Source organism: Manacus candei, unplaced genomic scaffold (genome assembly GCF_025592945.1).
Source record: "Manacus candei isolate 608988 ecotype Guabito, Panama unplaced genomic scaffold, ASM2559294v1 h1tg000128l, whole genome shotgun sequence".
In the NCBI taxonomy this organism is placed as follows: domain Eukaryota; kingdom Metazoa; phylum Chordata; class Aves; order Passeriformes; family Pipridae; genus Manacus; species Manacus candei.
In genome coordinates, this window is record NW_026138176.1 from 443,916 (window position 1) to 460,018 (window position 16,103).

The window sequence follows — 16,103 nt, forward strand, 5'->3', positions numbered from 1 at the left end:
TGGAATATAAAGGTAAGGAACACATTTCTATGGTCCAGTAAGGACAGAACCCACTCATCCCTCTCACAGTGACACACTCAGCAACCTGAAATCTTCCTTCTTCAGTGGTGAAGTGAACTGCACTAATTCAGCCATGCAGGACAATTCCTGACAATTCCGTGTTTTCCCTGTCATCAAACACAAACACAAAAGCAGGACAAGACATTTGACCAGAAACACCAAGTAAAGCACAGCAGAAGACAAGCGAAGGCCTGGTTGGAGGAGGTGCAGAGCTCCCACAGCTCCGGCGGCTCCAGGGGAACTCGTGGGTGTCCAACATCACGTCTGCAAACCGTGGCCGTGAGCTCAGGCCGGCGTCAGGTGGTGCTCCAGAATTCCTGGTGATTCCTTCCCGCCTTGTCCCTCACACAGAGCATTAACAGGGCCCGTAGAAGCCCCCGCGGAAGGTGCTGGAGCGCCGGGAGGGCCGGTTGTAGCCCCCGCCCAGCCCGGGGTAGCCAAAGCCCCCCAGTGCCAGGGAGCCCCCGGAGCTGATGGGAACCCCCCCGGCGCTCAGGGCGCTGCCCACGGCGGCCGAGGCCGAGGAGCCCACGGTGGTGCTCTGGGGGAAGGAGCTGAGGATGGGCCCGGGCAGGGTCACCACCACGGGCGAGGGCTGGATGAGCACGGTGGAGTCCTGGCACTGCCGCACGCAGGGCTCGCTGCAGCTGTTGGCCAGCGGGGTGGGGCCGCAGGGGCCGGGGGCACACAGGTCGTAGCAGGACATGGCTGGGGGTGCAGGACCTGAAACACAGGGCAGAGAGGGGGTTACTGTGCTCACACCAGTGACCAGAACAGGGGCTGTCCTGGGATCCCTCCAGGAGCTGAGTGAGGAGCGGTTGGAGGAGGAACCCGAGTTCTTAAGGGGCACCACAATATAGGAAAGAGATGAAGCCCTTACAGAGCATCCAGAGGGCAAAGAGATGGGGAAGGGCCTTGGTTTGAAGCCATGGGAGGGCACTGAGGGCACTGGATGTGTTCAGCTGGAGCAGAGGAGACTGAGGGGACACCTCAGTGGAGTTCCAATTCCTGGGCAGGGGCAGAGGAGGGACAGGACTGAGCTCTGCTCTGTGAGCAGGGACAGCACCCAGAGAACAGCTGGACCTGTGCCAGGGCAGGCTCAGGTTGGATCTCAGGCAAAGGTTCTTCCCCCAGAGGGTGGTTGGCACTGCCCAGGCTCCCCAGGGCAGTGGGCACAGCACCAAGGCTGCCAGAGCTCCAGGAGGGTTTGGCTGATCCTCTGGGGCACAGGGTGGGACTCTTGGGGCTGGGCCTGTGCAGGACCAGGAGCTGGACTCCATGGTCTTCCAGCTCAGCACATTCTGGGATTCTGTTCTGCTGACCTGCTGAACCCTCCACACTTGGTCTGTGTGGAACTTGGTCACACCACTCTGAACACACCCAGGAACTCACGAGAGACATTTCATGGGCACCTGCAGGACCTGAAAACTTGATTGGATCCCAAAGTTGATAAATAGCCCTAAATGGTGAACGTGGCTCATTGGCATATTAATGATTATTATGACTCACCACCAACATAGGAAACAGGAAAATGTCCTTTTTTTATATCAAAACCCCTTCCTCCCTCAGAGAAAAAAAGGTTGAATTTGACACAAATGAGTGAGGAAAAGCTACAAAACCATCAAGGCAATAGTTTGTTGTATAAAGAGAGAATAAATGGCTTCAGACTTACCTTGTTCACAGCAAAGAAGGCAAGAGAAATGTCTGGCAGAGCCTGGAGTTGCTCAGGTTTTTATACCGAGCCTTAAGTTGCCCAACAACTTAGGCCACTCTTTGTGCATGAAGTGATTTATGAGCCACTACTGATTACATGTTTTTTTGCCTCAGTATTTGTGTTTATTACTCCTTCACTTCCTTATCTTGTGGCATGTATATCTGACCACATGACTGTTTCATCTTGAAATATTCTGGGCCAGCCTAATTCCTGGGAACAGTGGAATGATTAATTCAGAAGGATTTGTTCTGCCTTCAAAACCCTCTGGATCTGCTTGGGGTCATTAGAGGAGATTAAGCATCATTTGCATAATGCAGTTCCTGGTCCCCTCCTCTGCCAGGTAAATCCTGGGGGAAAACATCAATTGCTGCTTTTGGAAGTGAACCCATGAGTTTTGGGCCAGTCCTTCCTGGGACACCTCCAGGGCTGGGCACTCCCCCACCTCCCTGGGCAGCCCCTGCCAAGGCCTCACCACCCTCTCCAGCAAGAAATTCCTCCTTTTAAGGAAAGGAAAAGAGAGACAATTTTACAGGCAAATTGCCAAGAACACTCACAGTTTTCACCCAGATACAGCCCCCAAAACCTTTCCTGGGTCTCTAATCCTGGGCCTGATCTCTTTGGAGTTCTTCATGGAAAAAATCCACTTCTCATCTCAGAGCTCAAAATATCAGCAGCTGTGTTTAGGTTGAATAAAAAGGTTGCTTTGCTTGGTGAGATTTGTTCCCAAGGAGGAGTTCTGCAGCAGGTAAAGCTTTGCCAAACCCAGCTGTGGAGGCAGAAGTTCCATCCAAGAATCTTTCCTTTCCTAGAGAGTTTCTCCACCCCTGGAGGTGTCCAAGGAAGGACTGGCCGTGGCACTGAGTGCTCTGGGCTGGGGGACAAGGTGAGGATGGAGCACAGGGTGGATTTGATGATCTTGGAGGTCTTTTCCAACCTAAATAATCCTAATTTTATTGCAACACCCATTTCCCCAGCAGTGTCTGGCTCTGATGTGTCAAAGACCAGTGGACCCAGCTGGAGAATTGTCAAAAGTCTATAAAATGTCCCTTGGAGCTGATTTTTCTGTGACTTTCCAGCAGCACAAAGAGCTGGATCCTCTTCTCCAAGGGGGACTTGCAGGATAAATGGTGAAGGGGAAACATCCCTGAGCAGTTCCAGACACAGGGATCAGTCCTGGGGATTTGCTCTCTGAGACATGGAAATGAGCCCCAAATTAGGGCTGTCTTTGGGAAGGTCCCCTGGGAACAGAAACTCGTTTGGCTTGGTCAGAGCTTCCTGAGAACTTCAAAGTTTATCAGAAGCTTTATTAAAGAGCCAGAATGCAAAGTGTGACATTAAGTGCAAATTTAAGATACGTGACCCACATTTGAATTCCCATATCACTTGTTTAATGACTTGTCTTTAGGATTTGGGAGTGCAGGGCAGTAATTGGGCTGTAAAATTTATGTCATTGTTTCTGGCTGCAGGAATCACAGCTATTTTATTTATTTTAAATTCAATGTAAAAAGCTCAAGGTTTGGTTTAAACCATCTCATATTTCAAGGGGATTCACAAAGAAACTTCCCTGGCTGTTATTAGCTTCCCCAGCCCTGTCCACTCCTCATGCTTCTCCATATTCTGAGGGATTAGCAGCCTGGTTCAAAAATAATTTCCTCCTTAGCAGCTATTTGAGGAATTAATTTGCATAACAGCATCCACAGTTTATTGTCATCCATTTTTTTTTATTCTCCCTTCATCCAAGGTTTGCTTGGGAAACACAAAACACCTTTAAAATCTGACTGTGAGTTTAAAACAAAAAAAATCCAGCAACACCATTTTCAGAGATTTCCTCAGCCTTCCTTGAGAATGATGACAATAAACATTGTCCTGACTCCAGCCACTGCATTGTACAGTCAGAATGGCTTTAATGGCCTCAGCTTTGAGATGAATTAAAGTGAGTAAATTAGAAGTTCACAGACTTTTATAATCAAGGACAGACCTGTGTATTCAGATTATAATTAAACCTTCTTGCATAATGTGAGAACATCCTCCTGAGACACCTGAGAGTGACTAAACTTCTGAAAAAAAACAAGAGATTCTTCATCAAAACTGAAGTGGGGTTTTACTCACAGTAAATACCCCGTGGGAAGTCTCCAGGCACAAAAGTGACCCCAAAATCCCCGTGGGGAGGAGCTGACACGGACTGGGAGCTTCCCCGGCAGGAGTGTCCCCTGCAGTTCCTTCTGAATTGTAATTAATTAGCTCGTTACAAAGAATTAGGTGTCCCTGTGATCCCAGAGGGTTCCTGGTGCAGGCAGAGCCTGTGATTTGCTCTTCCCCACTTCTGCTGCCCAAATAACTCCCCCCAGGGCAAAGGTGTTCCAGCCCAGGCATTTGTGTCCTCCCCAAGGTACCTGAAAGGAGCTCAGCTCATTGCTGATGTTATTCAAATGCTGCTGTAAAGAACTGTAAAGTCACTGAAGTTTGAGGTTTGGTTTGGCATCTTAGTTTATAATTTCCCTTTTTCTGTCAAAAAATAAATGTAGCTCAGTCCTGGATGAACACCTGGAGTATTCCTGCGAAGAACCCCGAGTGGTGTGGTCATTGTGCTGGAATTCTGCTGGGAACAGAACTGGAAAACAACACCAAAAATTCATTTCTGCTCGAGGGAAGAAGTTATTTAGTCACCAGAACCTCTGCAAAACAACACACCCAAAACGGGCAGGTTTTCTTTATTTCTAAAACGCGTTTGAGGGATTTGTTTTTTTCAAATGCAGATTTTTAATTATGTTTCAAATTGGGAGAGTGCAATTAGTGCTGGGTGTGAGATCCACCTCACTGGGAGAGCAATGTCTTGGTGCCACCGAGGCTGAGGAATGTGGGATTTATTCCATCCCCTGGGAGCAGGGCTGTGCCTGCAATAATTGGGATAAACCCTTTGCACAGGTCATTTCTTCCTACCAGGTGCTCCAGGAGGTATCAACTCACCTGCATTTGGCTGCAGTTGTGTCCCAGGTTCCTGATTTCAATTTGCTCCCACTGGTAATTTAGGAAGGGCCAGATCACCTCCTTGTTTGGAGCTGCAGACCCAGGACTGACACACATCCCCCCAACACTTTTCCAGCCCAGGAGGAAGAGAAAGAATTTCATGCTCAGAATAAACTTGAGTGAAAATTCTGCAAAAAGCAAGCTTTTTGCTGAAAGATTGCAAAGTTTTTCAAATAAACAGCAGGAGACTTGGGTTGTGATGCAACATAACTTTAATGAGAGCAAAAAAAGCAGAATAAAAAAGCACGAAGTGTAAGTTGACATTTCTAGGATTCAAGACAGGAGCTAATATGGCTTTTCATCCTGGGTTTGTTTTCTCGGTGCTGCCCTGAACTGGGACAAAAAAAGCCCCATTTTTACAGCAGCAGAAACAACCAAAATATTTCCTCAGAAACACGAAGGATCAAAGACTAAGCCAAGCAAAGGCCCGATGGGAGGAGATGCAAAGCTCCCACGAGCCCTAAATTCAGGCGGGGCCGTGGCTGTTCAGCATCACGTCTGGACACCATGGCCGGGTCGTGCTCCAGCATTGCTGGGGGTCGTTCCTGCTTCCCCCCCGCCCTAGCAGGGCTCCCCAAAGCCACCCCTGGAGGTGTTGGGGCGCCGGGAGGGCCGGAGGGACCCCGAGGCCCCCAATCCCGAGGAGCCCCCCGAGGAGACGGGAACCCCCTCGGAGCTGAGGGAGCTGCCCAGGGCGGCCGAGGCCGAGGAGCCCACGGCCGTGTTCTGGGGGAAGGAGCTCAGGATGGGCCCGGGCAGGGTCACCACCACGGCCGGGGGCTGCAGGACGTACGTGGAGTCCTGGCACTGCCGCACGCAGGGCTCGCTGCAGCTGTTGGCCAGCGGGGTGGGGGCACAGGGGGCACACAGGTCGTAGCAGGACATATCTCTGGGGCAGAGGCAGGGCTGAAACACAGGGAAGAAAGTTAAACCCTTTAAAACCTGCAGTGAGTCCACAGAAGTCACCTAAGAGGGTAAGAGATGTCCAGGCACCTACAGAGGTGGCTGGGGAGGTCACACCTCTGTCACACCACCTGTCACAGCAAAACCCACGGGTGGAACTGGCGTTTTACACAATTTTTTACATTTGAGAGGTTTCTCTTATTTTCTGTGAGGCCTCTGAACTGTGGTGCCAGTCATGGAAGGTTTGTCCAAGCCCAATCAGCCTTTAGCCAGAACCCTCTGCAGAAGCCAACCAGGTTCGTGGCCACCCACTCCCCCAGTGGTCCTAAAAATCCTCTAAAATGGAGCATAAATCTGCTTGTTCTGAGAGATAACACTGCCAGAATCCTCCAAGTCCTGTCTCCTCATGCTCTGTTGCACAAATAAATAAACCCTTTCTTTTCGGTACAAAGTTTCCAATTTCCCCTGGAGGCAAAACAACGAAACCAGCAATATTTATAAAGAACCGAGAACAACCAGCAACAAAAAAAAAATAAAATAAAACAAAAGCAGCCATCAAAGTGGCAGTTTAGCATTTAAAAAGGCACTGGGGAGGCTCAGACTTACCTGTTCACCTGGGAGAATAAGGCAAGAGAAGAGGATGGAAGGGGCTTGTGTTCTATAGGCTTTTATAGCACGTCCCGCTGCCTGCAGACCAGAGGTGTTTATTATGCATGACATCCCTTAATTGCCCATGATTTCCATGCAAACCCCCCCAAACCCATCGACTCTTGTTGTTGTTGTTTGTTCCCAAATCTCTCTTGGTGTTGTTCTGCTTTTCCCCTCCCCCTGTGACATCCCCACCCCTTTCATCTTCATCCCTGGGCACCCACTTAATTGCTTGGGAAGCCTGTGGTGACTCCTGTGAATTAGAGCAGCAATTATGGTGCCTCCTGAGGCCAGTGGACACTTTAGGCTCCATTTCAGTCATTAAGACACTGCTTGAGGGGAGTGTGGGTGATGTTTAGTCCAAGACTTCGCTGCTGGAGGTGAACAATCAGCTCGGAGGTGACAGCCTGGGCTCAGCCCACAAACCAGGGCTCAGCTTTGCCACAGGACAAGATGCAGAGCAGATATTCCCCAATTTTGCCCTTCCCACACAAACAGGCAGCTGAGGAAGAGCAGCACATTTCCATGAGTATTGCAAAGCTGGAAGAAAATTAAAACCAGTGAGAATTGCTGAGCAAGGACAGTAAAACACGTTCCTGCTTGGGCTGAGCCCGGTTTTATGAACCCAGCCCATCCAAACACTCATAAACCTGCAATTCTTTACCCAAACATACATTTTAATATCATTTCCATGCCAAAGTCACCATGAAATGCCAGGATGTGCAGCAATTATCACGACAAATTAAACATGAATGTGGACACTGAGGATGGACTTCAAATGCTGGGTTTTAGAGGCTCTGTCTGAGCCAAACGACAGCGTCAGGACAAATTACCCCCAGCACTTCTTCATCCCATTTCCCAGGACATGGTTTGCTGCCCAGCCAGCAGTGACCAGCCCTGGCTGGAATCCAACCTGCTGGAATTCCCTGCAGAGATGGAAAATATGCAGAGCCCAGGATCAGGTGTCTCCCCTCAGCCCCTCAGCAGAGACAGGAATTAACTCCAGCTGCACAGAGGCTTTGAACAGAGGCTGGGCTGCAGAAGAACAAAGGACTTCAAAGGTCCCACCACCTTCTAACCAGGGGCTCAAACATGCAAAGTTTTGGGCTCCCCAATGTTGGAGGGACGTGACGAGATCTCAGTGCTCCCATCACCAGGATAATAACTCCATCACCAGGATAATAACTTAATCTCCAAGTATGTGGGTCAAGATCACTCAAAGGGCTTCACAAACTAATTCAGGTAAGCAACTTCAAAATCTTGAGTTATTTTATTAAATGTCTTTATAATTCATCTAAAAAAAATTTAAGCCAAATATTGATTTTTTTATAAAATCTTAAAATCCTCATCTTTTATCTGCGAGAAAATTCTTCTCTCCTTTTTTTGTAAAAGCTTCTTCTATAGAAAAAAAAGAATCTTTTTCATGCCTTTCCTCAAAATCTCTACTATCTACATACAGCCTTTTTAGATATTTAAAAAGTTAATTCCTTCTAGTAGGTGAAGTCACTCACCCAAAGAATTCAACTCCCTTTTATCTGAGATGACCAAGGAATGCTTCCTTTCCCTCACTCTCCCCTCTGGGCACAGAAACAGTTTGTCTCGGAGGGTAGATAATATTTAAAAAAAAAAAAGGCTCATTACCAGCCTGGAAATGTTTGCATTGATATTCTGCCAGTTTGGTAATTGGCACCCAGGGTTCACCCAAAAGCTTGGGAGCCTTTGGGTGCTCCAAGGGACACACCAACCCCAGCTCATGGACCAGGGAGGGATTTTCACACTCCCCACACTCAATTAAAGCCCTTCGTGTAACGAGCTGGTGCTGCCACGCCAGGCTGGGGAGGCACCAAATTGCCCCAAGAGCTGACAAATTACTCCATGAATTGAAATTCGTGTCATTGTGTTGACTTGGGAGTCTGGCTTGTGAGGGAACAAGGCATTCAAATGATCCTCAGGTCTCGGGGATGAAAGAAGCTTTGAGAAAGGGTTTTCATCTGGTGCCAGGGTGAGACTGGTACATAAACCAGGAGCAATTTCACTGCTGGCAGCAATTTAACTACTGGGGACAACTGAAGCTGCTGCAATGTAATTTATAGAATTTACAGTAATTTATATTTTTAATAATGATTTAGTAATTTATATAAGCTATTAGAATGCCCCGAATCTTCACAACGTGATAATCTCTTCAGTTTTTTCCCCAAACTGACTCTTTGAGCAACTGCTGCAAATCTCACTTAAATCTCAGGTCCTTAATTTTAGCAGAACCAATTTACTTGCAGGGATTTACTGTTTGCAAGAGCTTGTAGTGACAGGACAGCAGGAAATGGCTTCAAAATGGCAGAGAGCAGGCTTAGGGGTGGATACTGGGGAAAAAAAATCTTTACTGTGAGGGGAACTACAGCTTTCCTGGGCAAACTGTGCCAGGGCCTCCCCACCCTCCCAGGGAGGAATTCCTTCCCTGTATCCAACCTAAATCTCCCCTCTGTCAGCCTGAACCCACCCCCCTTGTCCTGTCACCCCAGTTCCTGATGAACATCCCTCTCCAGCTTCCCTGCAGCCCCTTCAGGCCCTGCAAGGGGCTCTGAGGTCTCTTCACCACCTTCTCTTCTCCAGCCCCAAATTTCCCAGCCCAGTGAGGGGCCACTCAGGGATAAATTTCACCCAGGAAAAGTTTCATAAGAGGGGAAGGAAAAAAACCACCAGAAGACTGGAGATGCCACAACAGCAACACTTTATTGAGACCAAGGAGTGGATTAAAATCCTGCGAAGCATCAGGCTCAGTGTGGGAAGATCAGGGCTCAGTGTGGGAAGAACAGCACAGCTTGTGGGCTGCATCCCACAGGCAGAGTTCTCCTTTCAGTGCAGGATTGCACCTCGAGCATCAAGTCCCACCTCCTCTCCAGATTAAACTTTTACAGCAGGTAGCACCAAATGCACTGAGGAGCAGCAGAGCCACAGACTGGACTGGAAATACAGAGCGAAACGAGAGGAGCCCCTCATTTTAGGGAACGACTGATTCCCACAGCTCTGCCTCGGGTGGAGCTGGGGGTGTCTGAGGCTGCTTGTGAAAGCTGTGGCCGTGAGCCCAGTCCCGCTTTGGGCCGTTACTCGGAATTCCTGGTGATTCCTTCCCGCCTTGTCCCTCAGGCAGAGCTAACAGGGCCCATAGAAGCCCCCGCGGAAGGTGCTGGAGCGCCGGGAGGGCCGGTTGTAGCCCCCGCCCAGCCCGGGGTAGCCAAAGCCCCCCAGTGCCAGGGAGCCCCCGGAGCTGATGGGAACCCCCCCGGCGCTCAGGGCGCTGCCCACGGCGGCCGAGGCCGAGGAGCCCACGGTGGTGCTCTGGGGGAAGGAGCTGAGGATGGGCCCGGGCAGGGTCACCACCACGGGCGAGGGCTGGATGAGCACGGTGGAGTCCTGGCACTGCCGCACGCAGGGCTCGCTGCAGCTGTTGGCCAGCGGGGTGGGGGCACAGCGCTCGTAGCAGGACATGGCTGGGGCTGCAGGACCTGAAACAGGGGCAGAGAGGGGGTTACTGTGCTCACAGCAGTGACCAGAACAGGGGCTGTCCTGGGATCCCTCCAGGAACGGAGCTGAGCAGGAAACCAAACCCTTCGAGGTGTTGGAAGAAGAGGCTGAACCAACCCCCAGCTCTCGGTGGTGCAGTGGCAGAACCAGCAGTGGGACAGAAGCAAAGGTGCCCGGGTGGTCACTTCAGTTTTAGCAGCTTTGTCTCTTTGGAGAGACACCACCAGGACCCAGCCCCGTGGACTCAGAGCGTGGCAGGAGCAATAGTGAGGAGAAACACCTGCCCACAAGTGCACCTGTGGGCACAGCTCAATACAGCTGGAAGATGAAATGAGGAATTATTCTCAAGGCTCCAACTCTGCCTACACAAGAGGTACAAATTCCGATGTAATTAAGGATCCGTGAAGGGGAGGCCTTTTGAAAGCTTTCCCAGACACTTTTCCACAGATGTTCTGCCTAAGAGAAAGCCAGGAATTCCCCGGATGCTCCCTGTGCCTGGTTCCATCACACCAAAAAAATCAAAGCCCACTGATTCCCACACCCATCCCAGTCTGGTCTCCCTCATTTTTGCTCTTCTTTCCCTTTATCTTCACATTATGATCCCATTTCTCTACATTTCAGGAGGTGTCACTGCACTCTGTAACAACTTCAACATTTGGCAACCCAGCTGGCATTTCAAACATTGCAGAGGATGGATAATACCCTTAGAGAAATAAAATTCTGCTGGAAATAGAACTGGATCTTCTGTTTTCAGAGAACAGTTGGAGTTAAAAGGGATTTTTAAAGATCACACAGTTCCAACCCCTTGCACAGTTATTCTCCCCATTCAGTTCGTTAATCTTTATTATTAGTAGTATTTTCTAGGTCACTCAACATGTCTGAAATCCCACATTTGAATAAATTTATATCACCAGTTCAAGGATCCCTATGGCCAAGCCAGGACTCCAGAAATTCTGCAATTCTAACAGCAAACCCCAGCTTGTTAAACAGAAAAACTCCTCCCCCAGCAAATTCAGCAACAGGCAGAAAACTGTGGGGAAAAAAAGGTTGTTAACAGGCAAGAACCCAGCAAATAGAGAAAGAAAAGAAGATTTGAACTAACCTTGTTCACAAAAGAGGAAAGAGGGGAGAGAAGTGGTAGGAAGGAGTTGAGTGGAGTTGGTTTTTATAGTGAATCTCAGACGGCCTGGGGAGCACAGACACCCTTTGTACATGAAATTAGTTCCCAACGATTATGTCCCGCATGCAAAACGCTTCCAACTGATTAAATGCCTTTTCCTCAGTGCTTATTACCTTGTTTTCATTTCCTTATCTTCTGCCAGACATTTGCAGTCTTACAGGTTTCTCTCATCTCAGGAATTAGGGGCTGAATTTATTCCAGTGCCACTTTTCAGTCACAACAAAGTTTGTATTCCAGCCTGTTTCACTTTAGTCATAAAGGAAAACACTAAGAATGTCTATAATACATAATTCATCCTTCCAAGGTGTTCTTTTATTAAGAAAAGGAGTCTAAATCCTTAATAAATTCCTGTCTCCAGCAGTGTTTACAAAGCTCTGCCTCCAGCCAAGGGTAAGAACAATCCAGACTGAATTCTGTGTTTTGGGAGGGCCCTGCTAAAACAGCACATCCACACCTGAGATCCCACAGGATCCAGGGAGAAAGAACCAGAGCCTGGTGTGGGATTTAGGGACAATTGTGCCACCCCAAAGCTTCTCTTCTCCAGGCTGACCAATCCCAGTTTTCCCAGCCTTTCCTCCCAGCAGAGCTGCTCCAGCCCTCGGATCAGCACCAGGGCTCCTGTTTCCTGTGGTGCCTCAGTTTAAACCCTGAACTGTCTCCTGGCCACATCCCCTCTCCAGGCTGGCTCAAAGAACTCACCCAAGAGGCTTGGAAACCTCCCCTGAGTGTTTTTTTTAGGATGTGAACACGACAACTGGTTTGAAGTGGGTCAGACTGGGAATGGCACAGAGAGTTTCAGTGAATGTCTTAATGGGATCTGAGATCCCCAGACAGCCACCAGCTAAAAAATTGCTGAGGAGCTGAAAAAAAAACCATCTTTATTAGACTGTGCTTGGAGTCATTTCATGCTGGCACTAATAGAGTCAGTGTAAAAGTACCAGAAATTAAAACTACCCGTAAATTGGGAAGATGAAAGAATTTTTAATGGGTAGATTCTGCTTCTCATGCAATGACAGGCTGAAGCCAGACTGGAAAACAAAACAAGGCAATTTCTGCTTCAAGAAAAGGTTCCACCTGCAAAAAAAAAAAAAAAAAAATTTATGTGGGAACTAATTAATGCATAGAAAAATCCTCAATAGTCTCATAAATTCAGAGTTATTGCACCATTTCTCCAGTCTGAACATCCAAAGGGGACATGGATTTCAGATCAATCTTCACTCTCTTCAGGAACTGTGTCTCTAATGCTTTCAGGCCTTGCAGATGATGGATAAGACCCTTAAAGGTATAAAATGATACTTGAGATATAAAGAAGCACCTTCATTTAACAAAGTTTTCGTCGTCCTGCACAACCTCTCCCCGAAGTCGTGGAGGCTGAGGGTGGTTCCAGGGCAGGGTTCTCCTTCTGAATTTTAAATCCCCAGGGATAAATTCGGGGGCTTGTTTCCCCTTACATGGACATTTTGTTCTCCTGAAACTCATTTCTCTGCTCTTTATTCTCCCTTTGCCTCCTGGAAAGGCACTTTCCTGCCCCCAGAGAGGCCCTTCTTTGATGCTCCTCAGAGTGCAATCAGTGATTCCTCACAGATCTCAGGGAATAACTAATTACTTCAGTCAGACCAGTCCTGTGGGCAGGGCTGGTGCAGGAATTCCATCCAATCAGTTGGAAAATTCCCTCATGAGAACCTATTTTTAAGCCCAGACTCTGCTCAGTCCAGGACCTTCTCATTTACCAGCTTTCACACTTTGCTTCTGCTGCCTCGAGCCACGGCCTCCAAGGGGACCCTGTGGAGGGACAGGCACCGAGATTTTCCTTCTGGTGACCATTCCAGGTCCTGAGGGAGCAGCTGGAGCTGTGCCAGGGAGGTTTAGGTGGATCTCAGGAAGAGGTTCTTCCCCAGAGGTGGTTGGGCACTGCCCAGGCTCCCCAGGGATGGTCCCAACCCCAAACCTGCCAGAGCTCCAGGAGCGTTTGGACAACGCTCTGAGGGCCATGGGGGGATTTTGGGGTGTCTGTGCAGGCCCAGGGGTTGGACTTGGGTGATCCTTGGGGGTCCTTCCAACTCAGGCTTCCCTGCTTCTATCCCATCTTGTGTCCCCCTCTTTCCCCAGCTGTGTGGACACTTGGGCTGGTTCCACACTGAACTTGAACTCCAGGTGTCTTCCCTCGAGTCCCTCAGCTCTTTCCCTCAAGTCCCACAACTATTTACACTCAGCACTAAGGTGGATTTTAGTGGGGCCTAAGCCTAAGCTGAAATATCACAATTGTACTTTTACACACAGAGGTGGGAAAAAAAAGTTGGGGAAAAAAAAAACTAGCAAGAGAAGTATATTTGGGAACCTGTTTGGTGCTTCTCAAGAGTGTAAAACCAATTCAATTATTGTTTTCAGCTGGATTGTGGTGATTATTGGATTCACATTTTCCACTCTGCACAGATTTTCATATAATGACACATTCTGCCCCAAAGGGACGAAAGGGGAGGAGGAAACCACAACGAAACTCACATTCAGATGCAACATCAGTTTAATGATAAAAAGTCAAGTAGTTTTCAGCAAAACAAAAGGAATACATATATTTATAAAGGGAAAAGAAACCACTTAAACCATTCCAACTGAGAGACAGCAAGCAAGACTCCGCTTTTCCTTAATTCCTGAATAAAACCCATCCAACTGACCATTCAGAAGCACAGCCAGGTCAGTCTGAAATTCCAACTCACAGACACAAGGAAAGTCATCAAAGGCAGGATTTTAAAGAACAAGACAAGTTGGCCACGTGTCCAGAAAGCCCCTTCCTTCCCTCCCTGGGCTGGAGGAGGGTGTGAAGGTGCTCAGCCCTCCTGGAAGCGCCGTCCAGCAGCTCCAGCAGCTTTGGGCTCCCTGGGCGAGGCACTCGCTGGGCTCAGGCCCGGCTTTAGCAGGGCAGGCACCTCCGGCCACAGTAGCGCCCACCAAGGCCGTAGCCACCAAGGCCACCAAGGCCAAAGCCCCCGGAGTTGATGGGCACTCCCTCCTCGCTGAGGATGCTGCCCACGGCGGCCGAGGTGGTGGATCCCACGGCGGTGTTCTGGGGGAAGGAGCTCAGGATGGGCCCGGGCAGGGTCACCACCACGGGCGAGGGCTGGATCACCACCCGGGAGTCCTGGCACTGCCTCACACAGGGCTCGTTGCAGCTGTTGGCCAGCGGGGTGGGGCCGCAGGGACGGCACAGGTCGTAGCAGGACATGGCTGGGGCTGGCAGACCTGGCACAGAGGGCAGGGACAGCACGGGCAGAGTGAGATCTCAGCAGGAGAAACACAGACTGGGAGAAGGGACAGCCTGAGTGGAGAGGAAGGGAGATTCAACAGCACCAGTCCCAGAGATCTCCCTGCAACGAAAGCCCAACTCCTTCTCCCACCTCCCCCCAGCAAAGAACAAGGACAAAGAAGTGACGAGAGCAGGATGCAGGAATGAGGCTCTCAGTGACCACTGCAGAGAAGCAAAGCTTCTGCCAAGGCCACAGGAGAAAGAGAACGAGGGAAAGGGAAGAGAGAGGCAAAGGCTCTTGCTGCTCACCTGGTTCACCGAGGAGGAGAAGGCAGGAGAAGTGGATGAGGAGCCTGCAGTCGGACGGGCTTTTATAGAGCCCCGCACAGCCCCGGGCCCAGAAGCACCTTTGCCATGGAACGTGTTTGCCAAGCTCATCTCCCATGCAAAACATCCCAATTACAGAAATGGGGACACTGCAAAGTGCCTTTTCATTTCCCTGGCCCTGCCATGCCCAGTCAGCCTCCCAGGCTCCTTTCAAGTGACACTATTAGAGGCCAAAATGTTCCCAGGGGCCAGGACACGTCAGCACGGGCAGATGAGGCAGCGGGTGCTGAGTGTCTCATTCCACCAGGTAATTCCAGGCCCTTTGCCCTCCAGGGCCTCACTTTAAACTCTTTCCTGACAAATTGGGTCAGGCTCCTCATCCCCCTGAGGCTTCAGCCTGGACATCCACCTCTGAGGGTCGGCACCAGCCCTCACCTGCTCTCAGGCTGGGCTCACTCACTCGGGTTTAGGCATCGCCTTTCTGGGCAGGGCTCCTCTGCTCTTGGGCTTTAGACTCTCTTTGAGACCAAGCTTTGATCTCAGCACAAGTTTCCTGCTTCTTTTGCCTTTTTCCTCCCCTCCTTCATCCCAATCTGCCTTAAGCAGACAATTATCAGTGGTCAAGGACAAAGGTTCCCCTCCCAGCACTCTTGGCTGAAGGCACCTCCTTGACTTGGAGCCATCCCTGTGACCAAGGCACATCCTGCCCAATGGACACATGTCCTTCTTTCTGCCCGTGGTTTGCCACAGATACTGCTTTGGCACATCCCGACCCATGGCATGTGGCCAAACCCTTGGCAGGAATTCCACAGGACACCCAGCCCTGCTCAGCAACACGGGGAGGTGGTGGAGTCCCCATCCCTGAAGGTGTTCAAGGAACAACTGGACATGGCACTCAGTGCTCTGGTCTGCTTGAAAAGATTTTGGTAGGTCAAAAGGTGAACTTAATCCTATGGAGGTCTTTCCCAACCTCAGGGATTCTGGGAGTCTTTGCAAGGACAGATGGAGGAGCAGAGAACAAAAGGTGCTTTCTGCTCTCCCTCAAGTACAACCAGAGCAGCAGGACCAAAGCACTGCCTGGCTGGGAAGGAGGGACAGAGACCTGGGCTGGTGGGATCCCAGGCCCTCAGGATCCCCAGACTGGAGACAGAAGGGCAGGTTGGAGGGACCAAAGGATCCCTGCTGGTGACCTCTGCAGCTCCAGTGTGCACAGCAGCTGAGTGGCATTTCTGGAGCATTTGCTGCCCATCTGCTCCAGGCTCCTGTCCCTTCAGGACACAGTGACACACAGGGAATGACTCCTCACCAGTTAATGCTTCTGCCCACAGGACTCTTCTGGGGCGGATCAGATGCTTCTGCTGCTCCCTTCCAAGCCCTTCCAGTTCCCAGGACATGTTACTGGGTGCCGTGTCCAGGGCTGGGCCCCTCAGGGCAAGAAAGACACGGAGGGGCTGGAGAGTGTCCAGGGAAAGGGAATGGAG

The 16,103-nt window shown here is 50.0% G+C and overlaps 3 protein-coding genes across 5 annotated transcripts in view; all 3 read right to left on the bottom strand.

The window, feature by feature from the left end:
• LOC127462438 (feather beta keratin-like) overlaps positions 1-16,103 on the bottom strand; it is a 23,169-nt gene continuing 7,066 nt past the window's right edge. Inside the window, exons 2-3 of one of the 3 annotated variants that reach the window (XM_051771057.1) lie at positions 14,605-14,702; positions 1-783 (exon numbers count right to left, since the gene is read on the bottom strand). In XM_051771057.1, the coding sequence (XP_051627017.1) occupies positions 416-783; positions 14,605-14,702 (466 nt within the window). In that variant the 3' untranslated portion in view covers positions 1-415. Of the gene's footprint in view, positions 784-1,732; positions 1,768-13,900; positions 14,292-14,604; positions 14,703-16,103 lie in introns of those variants that run through there. The other 2 variants (XM_051771059.1, XM_051771058.1) reach the window with 2 other exon arrangements.
• LOC127462416 (feather keratin 4-like) lies at positions 5,363-5,689 on the bottom strand. The gene has a single exon (XM_051771010.1). The coding sequence runs from the start codon at positions 5,684-5,686 to the stop codon at positions 5,363-5,365; it is 324 nt and encodes a 107-aa protein (XP_051626970.1). The 5' UTR covers positions 5,687-5,689.
• Positions 9,503-9,838, bottom strand: LOC127462472 (feather beta keratin-like). The gene has a single exon (XM_051771106.1). It carries the CDS (start codon positions 9,836-9,838, stop codon positions 9,503-9,505), a length of 336 nt encoding a protein of 111 aa, XP_051627066.1.

What these genes read in the sequence shown, in the direction of transcription:
- LOC127462416 (XM_051771010.1), bottom strand. Translation starts at nt 5,686, where the DNA reads ATGTCCTGCTACGACCTGTGTGCCCCCTGTGCCCCCACCCCGCTGGCC.
- LOC127462472 (XM_051771106.1), bottom strand. Translation starts at nt 9,838, where the DNA reads ATGTCCTGCTACGAGCGCTGTGCCCCCACCCCGCTGGCCAACAGCTGC.